General features: G+C 33.9%; 2 protein-coding genes across 2 annotated transcripts; one reads left to right on the top strand and one right to left on the bottom strand.

The window, feature by feature from the left end:
• Positions 1–1,828: 1,828 nt before the first annotated feature.
• On the top strand, positions 1,829–2,622 carry LOC146929321 (putative gamma-glutamylcyclotransferase At3g02910). Its single transcript, XM_085701298.1, has one exon. It carries the CDS (start codon positions 1,953–1,955, stop codon positions 2,502–2,504), a length of 552 nt encoding a protein of 183 aa, XP_085557424.1. The 5' UTR covers positions 1,829–1,952; the 3' UTR covers positions 2,505–2,622.
• Positions 2,623–6,279: 3,657 nt separating this feature from the next.
• On the bottom strand, positions 6,280–10,657 carry LOC146929320 (uncharacterized). The gene is made up of 6 exons (XM_085701297.1): positions 10,412–10,657; positions 10,257–10,334; positions 10,099–10,174; positions 8,530–8,603; positions 8,349–8,419; positions 6,280–6,756 (listed from the first exon to the last, which is right to left on the bottom strand). Exons 1-6 carry the CDS (start codon positions 10,466–10,468, stop codon positions 6,714–6,716), a joined length of 399 nt encoding a protein of 132 aa, XP_085557423.1. The 5' UTR covers positions 10,469–10,657; the 3' UTR covers positions 6,280–6,713.
• Positions 10,658–10,946: the final 289 nt, after the last annotated feature.

The raw sequence follows: 10,946 nt of genomic DNA, 5'->3' as shown, positions 1-10,946 counted from the left end.
TCATCAGAAGCTGAAGATCATCAGAAGCTGGGAGAATTGAAGCTTCAAAGGCTATTCAAATGATTTAATCACACCCATCATTGCAGAAGACTAGAAGAGTGAAGCAACGGCTAATTCAAATGGATTTGAAGGCATTGGATGCTTATTCGTTGGGAGTTGAAAAAGGACATTTGTATGAATTGTACAACCACTACCTCCACTACTCTGTTTTGTCTCTGCAACAAGACAAGAACAACAGCTATGCCTGCACCAGTGTTCCTCCAGACTTGGAATTAATTTGAAATTGATCCTTCATAGGACAATAACCAAATCAGGCAAAAGATCATTGGTGATTTGATCAAGTTTAAACGACTCTTTTTGATGTGCTGGCAATTCAACAACGTATCTTTCACACCTCTATATAAAGGAGTCAAGACTCAGAGAATTTCAAAACTCACACAATAATTTTACAAGTGCCAAAACTCTGCTGAAATTGTTCTGCATCAAAAGTTCACTTAGAATTTCTTAACCACTTTCATATCTTAGAAATTCTAGAGTCTTAGGAATCTGTATCTGATTTGTATTGTGAACACCACTGATTGTATATCAAGTGTTCAACCTCAAACAAATTTATTTGTAATTCTGTTTGAATAGAAGTCTCTTGGTTGTGTGCTTGAGGATAGGAAGTCTCTTGATTTAGTTCTTGAGCATAGGAAATCTCTTGCAGTTGTGGTTGAGTAAGTTTGAAGTCTCTTGCTAGTTGTAGCAGTGAGCAGTTGTAATCAGATATTACATTTTAGTGAACTCTCCTTGGAAGTGCAAGGGGGACAGGACTACTTCCGGTTTGTGGAAGGAACCTGTATAATTGCTTTGTGTCTTTCTTCTCTCTCTCTATTTTTATCCGCTACATTTTGAATCTGAACATCACTTCATAAGCTGAACTCTATCTGCTTCTGATTGGTGATTTCAGTAGGAGAAAACGAAGAAAAAGCTAACACAATTCAACCCCCTTCTTGTGTTTTTCTCACATTCAATTGGTATCAGAGCCTGGTTTGTTGTCTTAACACTTAACAGTGTAACAGAAAAAGATCTGAGAAAAACATGTCTGGTGAAGGTTCAAGTTCTGGTCAGAACAACAACAACAATGTTGTTCCATATGATTATGGTGATAAGAAAGCTGACTCTGGAAAAGTTCCAAAGTTTAATGGAGATCCTGAAGAATTCTCTTGATGGAAAACCAACTTCTACAGTTATGTCATGGGTTTAGATGAAGAACTGTGGGATATCCTTGAAGAAGGTGTTCGTGACTTGGTCCTTGATGAAGAAGGAGCTGTTGTTGATAGAAAGAAACATACTCCTGCTCAGAAGAAAATTTACAAGAAACATCACAAGATCAGAAGTTCACTTGTTCTTGCTATACCTCGTGCAGAGTATATGAAGATGGGTGACAAATCCACTACAAAGGCAATGTTTGCTTCTCTCTGTGCAAACTATGAAGGTAGTAAGAAGGTCAGAGAGGCAAAGACTCTTATGTTTATTCATCAGTATGAGTTGTTTCTTCGTATCTAAACAAAAATCATTTTACTATTAACTCATTTTTAATCAAAATCAACACTACCAAAATCAAACACACGCTAATTGTTGAAGATGTACATTGTTTTTTTTTTTTTGTGGTGGCCGGGGGTTTGAACTTCGAACCAGTGCATATTTTATGCATTGTCTATACCTACCGAGCTAAGCTCACGAGGACGAAGATATATATTGAATAACACAACTTTAATTTTTTTTTGGAAAAGGACTATAATTAAATACGCAATAAATAAAAGAAGAGAAAAAGTATAGAATCCCGTATTAAAAGGGCGCATACATTCTCCCTCCTCTCCTCACCACTTCACCAAACCAAACCATTGAAATGAAAACCAAATATTTGTGAATCTAAAATCAAATTCCAAACCCCCCAAATCCTCCTAAACATGGTAGCGGAGACAGACGTTGCCGTTACCACCACCGCCGCCGCCGCCGCCGCCCTGATATTCACCTACGGAACATTAAAGAGAAACTTCTCCAACCACCCTCTTCTCCAAGACCTAATCCTCACCGGCGACGCTTCTTTCATCGGAACCTACCGCACCCTCCTCAATTACCCTCTCGTATGTGGCCCCTACCGCGTTCCTTTCCTCCTCAACATTCCCGGTTCGGGTCAACCCGTTTACGGCGAACTCTACTCCGTCTCCGAACACGGTCTTTCCCGGATGGACGAACTCGAAGGAACCACACGCGCTCACTACGAGCGTCTTCCTATCAAGGTCGTTCCCGCTGAAGAAGATGGTGCCGAAGGGGAGAAGATAACGTGCGCGGAAGCGTATTACGCGCATGGTAGCTATGCGATGGAGATGTGGAAAAAGAATGGTAAAAGAGGTTTGAAGTGTTATACGGAGAAAGAAACAATTGGGTATGTGAAACGTAAAGATAGGCCTCAACATTTGACTTTTCTTGATCACATTCGATTGTTCCTTTCTGATTGATTATTATTCATTTTTAGTGTTGACTGTTCCTCAAATTTGGGATTTGGTTTGGATGTTCTGTTAGTTATGTATACATTCATTATGAAAAAAAATAAAAATCTGTCTACTTCTTTTGTCATTTTGATCTTTCAAGGTGTTGTGTTGTCTATTGAGACGTGTCTTTAAACTTACTACATAATTTCGACATACATGTTTGTGTAAGTTATGACGAGGATCTGTTTTTTTTTTTTTTTTGTGATAGCCCGGTTTCGAATCCTGAATTTACATATATTAAGCATTGTCCTTAACAACTTAGCTAAGTTCAGGGTGATTGATGAGGATCTGTTTGTTACAATGTGAAGTGTCTAGTTTTTTTCTTTCTCCATTTTATTTTATTTTTTTGACCGAAGTTTGGAGATGAATTTAATAATTCAACTAGTAAGAGTGGGTGTTTTTTATTTTTCCTTCTTGAATTTCAAGAGTGGGTGTTTAATTAATATAAGGAAGCTTCATTTGTTGGGTACCGATATTCAAGCAAAGTGTTCATCTTAATATAATTAATTGTTGACAGATTTGAATTGCACAATTAGAAGTTGCGGTCTGAGACTGTAATTGCAATTGAAAACTTTGCTGTGGTCACTGGGAGTAGTGCAGTGTTTGTTGAACTTCTTAACGATTTACAGATCCATGAAACTTTGTGTATATCCACATATACTTGGTTCAACTCCTGAATCCATATTTACTAATATGCTGATTTTACCAGAATAGAGAGTTTATAGCCTAGACGATTCACGATTTACAAATCCATATTTTATAAAATCCCGGTATGATTATGTATCTAAATTTGATTTTGTCCAAATCCACCTTCAAAATCAGTTATTCCTATATCCAAGTGTCGAGCCAGTCGGAGAACATGATGGCTCCTAGTTACAACCATGCACTGTCCTTGACAAGTACTCCAATATTCTAGGTTTGTGTGTCTGAGCTTCTATTCACAATACGCTCAACCAGTGCTCAACTAGATATGGATTTTGAAGCAGAGCTTGGATGATCTCTGCCGTCATTTCTTCATGTGTTTGTTGGCAATGTTGAGCGCATAACCTCAACGGTAACAATTTTGAAGGGCTCACTGGGGGCACATTCATACAAGATGGCTGATTGGTTGTTTGGTCATCAATTCTGAACCTTGCTGTGTTGTTAATACCGTTTGGGTTTATGGAAATGTCATCGTGGTTTTGCAGGTTTTGCTCTATATCTTGGTAATCCTGTGGAATGAATATGAACTTTGTTTCAATGTTACGAAATCAAACTGGGATTTTCAGGTTCTTTGTATACGGACAACCAATTCAATAACCGGTTTTTCATATCTTGATAACCCAACAATATGTTAAAAACTTGCTAAATTTCATTTGAAAATGGTTAGATTTTTATGAGTGGATGTGAATGATGTGGTTGTGGGTTTGGCATTTAACCGGCTATTATGTGCACCCCTAACTATACTGTGTGATACAACCACAAAGCAAGCCAGCCAGCTAGGAATAATTTGCCTTCTTTTTACTTGTTTTGATCAACAAATGATGTTCGATAGATGATATGTGGTGGGCTACACTAAATGCCACAAAAAAAATTCTTTTTATTTTAATTCGACTTATCGAGAAATTCACACACACTAAACATAGAAAAGTAAAGAATAAATTCCACTTCAATCTTCTAATATATCAGATGTTTCAATAATCATTTATCATATGAGTTTTATTTACGAGACTAAATGTCTCCATTATTTCAAAAAAGAAGTGATCTAAAGAGTGATTTGGGATAGATTGACATTGTAAAATATTTGCATTAGCATATCATGCTAATGGTTCTACAACAAACATTCTCTTATTTATTATTTTAGCTATTATTGAATGGTTTTGTCCAATGTAAAACTACTTTTGAATATGAAATGCTATATACAACGAATTGGAGTCTCCCAAAGTGCATTCCATTGGGTTTTTTTTTTTTTTTTACTTCTATCTTTTCCTCTAACTTTCCTTGAATTTATCTTAACTCTTTCTAATTTTTGAATCATAAATATTAATAATTAATTGTTAGATTAGTTTTTTTCCGTTGTTTGGGTTCGAACATGGCCTCCAACTATTTATCTTTTATATCAAATCAGTTGAACTACCCATACCTCTAATTCCACTCAACTCAAATTTATAATTGGATTTCATTTTCAAGATGCTTTGGTGATGCCTTTTTCGGGTTATAACAATGCTATTTGAATCATTGTGCGTGATCACAGGCCACTATAATTATTCACTGTTTTTTTTTACAAATTATTAGGCTCTTTCTGTCATGGGGTCACAATATAGGTGGTCCACAAAATACATACTGTTGAGTGATTACATTAATCTCATTTAACAATCTTGCTAGATACTCTTAAAAAATAATAATAAATCATATTAATCTTGTCTTCTCCCTCACGTGTAAAATGGTTCAATTTGATTCCGTTTTTAATAAAAAAATATTCAAACCGTTGAACAAAACCACTAAACCGTTGAAAGTTGTATAGGATGTAATTGAAAGGAGATTCTATAAGTTTAGGGGATCAATTTTCGCTGACTCAAAACAAAGTGAAATATGAATTTTAAGCCACTAGAAAATGGTTTTTCAAATTAAATGTTAAAGTTTGTTTAAGTTGAGTAAAATAATGGGAGAATATTTAATTAAAGACTTAATTAAATATGTTTTAATCATGATACATATGTTTACTTATTTTCTAGTTTTTTTTTTCTTTTTGCATGTACATTTTATTTTGTACTATGAAACATCCTTATAAAGGATAAAACTTAAGAAAAGAGTTTTGAACAGGCACAAAAATTGAGAATTGTTCTCAAGTACATTCTTTGTTCTCGAGCAACCAATTTCCAACAACTTTCTATATCTTTATTCAAAAAGGATGCTTGTTAAAACCATCAGGTCGAATGGCTAGACATAGGATATCTCATAGTTATAACTATGAAGAAAAATGATATTGTCATTAACCTCATGGCTAACTACAAGATGGGATAAATAATGTATGTTTGCCAAGTAGGTGGACAAGGATAAGAATAAAATTCATATGTGTTCCTCTATCTGAGGTAGGAAAAACATGATTGTTATGAGGAAAGCAATCATTTTAGACGATGAAAAGAAAATTTGTTAATGGTTCTTGAAAAGGTCAAAATAAAATAATGAAGTAAGACTTTCTCTTCACACATCTAGTTATAGAAAGTTAAATTTTTTACTTCTGCATCATAAGTATATGATACCTGATGTTAATTTCATATTTACTGCAATAATGGAGAGTTATGAAGAAATATGACAATAAGTAAAGTCCGCCTATGTCTAAAATGGAACAAATTGTTTCATTACCTTTAGAAGGTTATCCTTTCTTAGTATAGAACCAAATAATTGTTATTAATTTGCATCTAAAATATAAGTGTTAATCATAAATCTTGTATTGACAAGAGAATGACTACACGTTTGAATAATAGACAAGTGTTGTTCCATTATCCCAACAATGTTTTTTATAATAGCGTGCTAATCAAGTAATGGACTCTTTTAATTTGCGTATGCTTAAATACTTTTTTTTTGGGTTGTGACATAATAAAAAAAGGTAGTCGTTTTTTTTGCGTGTTAACATCCGGTTCTTAAATACTTGACTAAGAATTGTTTCACCTAAAAATCAAATTCGGGTTCTTCCGAACGATTCGTTCTTTGGTGAAGCTCATCAACCACGAAAAAGCATCGAACAATTTAATCTCCTTGCTTTTTCATAAAAAATCTAATCTCATTGCTAATTCAATCATTCAATTAAGAGTGTGATTAGTCAGATCAAATACACAAGTAAAAGGAGGCATATTACCTACATGCTTGTAATACTTACATAAAGGTTCGTAATGAACCATTCCAAAAGTACATTTTAGTTGCTAAACTAAAAAATATACACGAGCAATATAACTTATGCCGCCGCATATGTCACAATATGATTCACAAGTAGACCAGGCTCTTTTGGTATTGCTAACTCATCATAGCATACTCAACTATCGAGGTTTCGAATCGCAGCAAAACTGGGTATTCATAACTCTTCTCATAAAAACTGAGATGAGCATATGCCTGTCTGAAATGTTTTTCAGTTAAATTTAAATCGACATATAGAGGACCAGTGATCAAAGTAAACTGATGCAGAGCCAGGGACAAGCCTTATTTATCTAGTGGTTGAAAATCTTCAATCAATTGTTGTGACCTGCACAAAATTATAATTTAGATTAGGTAGGGTTAGAGTTGATTAAAAAAATAAAATAACTGATCTCAGATACAGTGCAGGTCTATTTACAGTAATAGGTATTATAGTTGCAGGGCTAAAGAAAGGTAATCAAAGATCAATGTGAAGACTTTTCAAGGGTGAGAACTAAAAGCATATGCAGAAAGTAATTTCAATGTGATGACATTTCCAAGGGGTCATTAATAAATCACGAACAAGTGATTTTGGGTTTATCAGGTTAAGAAATAAAGGAATTATAGTTGAAATAGATCCAAATGAATTTGCACAAACCTAAAGGTTCAAAATAATACTAGCAACCTTAATCATATATTCATTAAAGTCGTAATATAAAACTGTCCACAGACTTGGCAACAGGAAATTCATTACTCTTCAACAAATGTCAACTCTAAAATAGTTCGCTCTCTCACACGAATTTGCACAATAAAATAGTAATTCACCTTGAGGCTTCAACAGCTCTAATAATGTACAAGGTGGTTTGAGATCATACTGGACTAAAAGTTTCATGACAAAGCTGAGACATAATTACCAAACTCCTTAAGCAAAAGCTTTGTGAAGTTACATCCAAGGCCAGTTTTTTGTCACATGAAGATAAAGTTACACACGCCCACACAATTACTACTTACTCCAGAATGTAATATAAACAAAACTAACTCATATTTTTTGAAATAAAATATAAACAAATTTTAACAACTTTTCTCCTATTTAACAGTAGTATTTCTAACACCCCTCATTTAATTTAACTTTTTATATTTTCAACGACCAATCTTACTTGTCAGAGGGGAAAACTTAGGCAAAAGATTTAATATGTTATTCGGACTGCATAGATCAAATATGATCAACTACTCCCTTTCATAATATGCGCAATTTGATCGGTTTTTACTTAAAAACCTTACAGAAACTAGAAAACTGAATAGAAACTGTGTATTATTGACTGTTATTGATGAGTTTGAAGCTCTTTACAATGGTGGAAATATAACAACTAAAACAGAAATCGACACCAGAGTTCTAAGAACTCCTAAACCAGAGTAAGGTTGCTAGTAAACCAGAGAGAAATACTCTCCTAACTGATTCAACAAACTTTTTTGAATGAATGACTCATAACCCTTCCCTCTCTTTTATAACTGAATGAATGGTTCCCTAAAAATCAGGGAATATCCTAACCACCTAATGTGCCTTCAGATTCTACACACTTCTAGAAACCATACTAGTGTGGATTGGGCCCAATAATTGGGCCTTCACACTTACTGGACCCTGATGCTCTATCAAATCAAAACCATCTAGAGGGAGTAGAAATTTTTTAATGACTGTGGAATCATTGCAGTAAATATTGGGATTGAGAATAAAAATAGAGCCTATCTGGTTGCATGGAAAACAAAACAAATATAAAGTTGTCTGTCCTGTAAAAAAACAAATAAAATAAAAATGAAATTTTGAATTCCTCATGATTGACAGGCCCTTGTATGGTTGCGTTAAAGATTCGGTGAGTTCCACCTCTACTTTAGAATATGAGACAATAGAAAGACAGGGAATAAAGAAAAATTTCAAGCCAATACCATCTGTCTTCATTGTTGATACCAAGTCCATTGCAGGTCAGAATCATTCCTTTAAATCTGGCAAGATATTCCTGTGTAGCAATGTGACATGCCCACAGCAGCAGTTATACTTCTAGGAATTACAGCAAAATAATCACCAGAAAAATTTAAGTAATAATACTAAATTTTTTAACTTCAATACCTGCAAGCTATACTTCTCGATCTCACATGCCCCAGTTAAATCATAGTCTAAACGCTTGGCAGGATCGCTCAATACTACAAAATAACAAAGAAAGACTATTGTAAGCAAATATCCACCATGACTATCGCTAACAACTAGCTGTTTCCATTTTTCCAAACCATAACCAATGCAGCCAAAACACACATCTTGTTCAAATTATGTGGTGCTAATTATGTGGTGCTACAGAGATTCTGGGGCATCAAATTAAATTTAATACATTAAATATCACTTAAAGACCTATTTATTAAGTTTGAACAGGAAATAGAACCAGTGCTCAGCACGGTAGTGCAATAAAGAGAACAGGAGAAAATTCTCCGAAAGACTCGCACATAGCTTGTAAGGCTAAAACGGTAAATGTATAGGTAATTTGTTTTCTTATAATAGAATAAAGAATAATTTGTGTTCTAATAATTTAATAGATAAGTAAATGTTCATTTTAAGGGCTAATGTCACACAATCTAATGAGCGTTGAGCACGGATTTTAGGTAATTGGTTGGGCGAGAAATTAGAAATCTGTTGCTGACACGTAGCACCTCAGGAACTACGTAAATAGAAGTAATTTCCATTACAGGACAAATCATCAATGTCGGGTTTCCGAAAAATGGTCAACTTTGGCAATCCTATAAATTGAACCACTCATCAATGTCGGATTTCCGAGTAATGGTCAACTTTAGCTGATATATATCTATGTTTTACAACTAAATTCATTATCATATCTATATGTCAAACAGAAAGGAAACATACACTATGTTAGTTATATTACGCGATTTTTAGGTTGTTATGTGTTTTAAGTTTTGTTATCATCGTGTTGGTGTGTGTGAGATTTCCATCTTTAGTTCATCTAAACTTACACGTTACTATTAGGAGTGAAATTAAGTTCATATGCTTATGAAATTATGTGAACATCTGGATTTGAAAGCAACTAATGATTTAATTAAACAATATAGTAAAAAGTAGGAACTAAAAACCGAAAAACTAGACAACAAAGGTTAAAGTTCATATAAAACTAATGAAGGACCACTTGTCCTTCTAATCTAACCATTTCTATATTGTGATTGTGTTGAAGATAGCCAGAGTTTTTCCATTGGGGTAATAGTCATTTTGGTCCTTAAATGAGTAACGAGTAGTCACAATAGTCTCAGAATGTATCAAAATTTCAAAGTAGTCCTTGATTATGCACTCTGTCAAAATAGTCTCTGACGCTAAAATAGTCACTATAAATAATTTTCATATAAGGACTGAAATGACAATAAGTAAGCACTTATAACTGCCAATATGAAAATAAATAAATATATTCAAGGACTGATGTGACAATATTAATGAAGCATTTTAATATCAGTGACTATTTTGACTAAGGAAGTGCACAATAAGTGACTATTTGAAATTTCGATACATTGAAAAACTATTGTGGCTCCTCGTTACACATTCAGGTACCAAAATGACTATAACCTGTTTTCCATTTTCAAGAACAACGATAAATAATAGTAAGGTTCATCCGCAAAGTTAGAATAATGAAGTTTGCTAAATTACCATTGTAAGCTTCATTTATCTCTTGAAATTTTGCAGTAACAGCAGTGTCATCTTTGTGTTTGTCAGGATGCCATTTCTACCAATGAAGTAGAATCATGAGTACATAGTAAGTAAAACTTGTATAATTGTCTAAAAGCAAAAAAGAATAGGTTACCAACCAGGGCGAGTCTTCGGTAATTTAATCTGATATCTTCATCTGTTGCATCATATTCAATCTCCAGCACTTTGTAATAATCCTTGAAATAAGTAAAGAATTTCAGAATTTAACAAACAAAATTGAAGAATTTCACAAAGAAAATAACTAAAATAATACCTTGGGTTTGTTGTTGTTGTCAGTGGCAGCCATAAGGTAGAAAAAAGGGGTCGACATACACAGCAGGATGATGATTCATGAGGATCAAATACAAACTTTGAAAGATATGATTGAATTCAAAGACAAATAGTTGTGGATTGAAAGAAAAAAAAGGTGAGAAGAATTGAGGATTTTTGTGGCGAAAGAGAAAACAAGAGGGCGTTCCTGTGCCACAATTTGGATGCGCTTCTTCACGGAGGAAGAAACAAGGGAAATTAGATGAGATCGCTTGACATGGCATGACATGGATTTTTACTGTCGTTTGACTGTAATTTTATCTTTTCTATTTAACTGTTGACGTGGTATTTTAAGATATGATTTCCCCTTAATGCTCTTTTACTTTAGTTTTTTTAATAAAATTAATTATTGCTACTCCCTCCATCCTATATTACTTGACCTAGTTGACTCTGTCACGTATGCCAATGCACAATTTTAAACTTAAATTTCTTTAATAATCTAGTAGAAAAAATTACGAAAATTTGATATTTTGAAAATA

The sequence above is a fragment of the Medicago sativa genome, chromosome 4 (genome assembly GCF_051527215.1).
Source record: "Medicago sativa cultivar Bolivia chromosome 4, Bolivia_mono, whole genome shotgun sequence".
NCBI lineage: Eukaryota > Viridiplantae > Streptophyta > Magnoliopsida > Fabales > Fabaceae > Medicago > Medicago sativa.
This window is presented reverse-complemented; position numbering and strand designations above follow the sequence as displayed.

Excerpts from the sequence above, each read along its gene's own strand:
- LOC146929321 (XM_085701298.1), top strand. The coding sequence starts at position 1,953 with ATGGTAGCGGAGACAGACGTTGCCGTTACCACCACCGCCGCCGCCGCC.
- LOC146929320 (XM_085701297.1), bottom strand. The coding sequence starts at position 10,468 with ATGTCGACCCCTTTTTTCTACCTTATGGCTGCCACTGACAACAACAAC. Across the intron at positions 10,175-10,256 it reads ATTACCGAAGACTCGCCCTG|AAATGGCATCCTGACAAACA; the intron begins GTTGGTAACCTA and ends CTTCATTGGTAG. Across the intron at positions 8,604-10,098 it reads GATAAATGAAGCTTACAATG|TATTGAGCGATCCTGCCAAG; the intron begins GTAATTTAGCAA and ends GTTATTTTGTAG.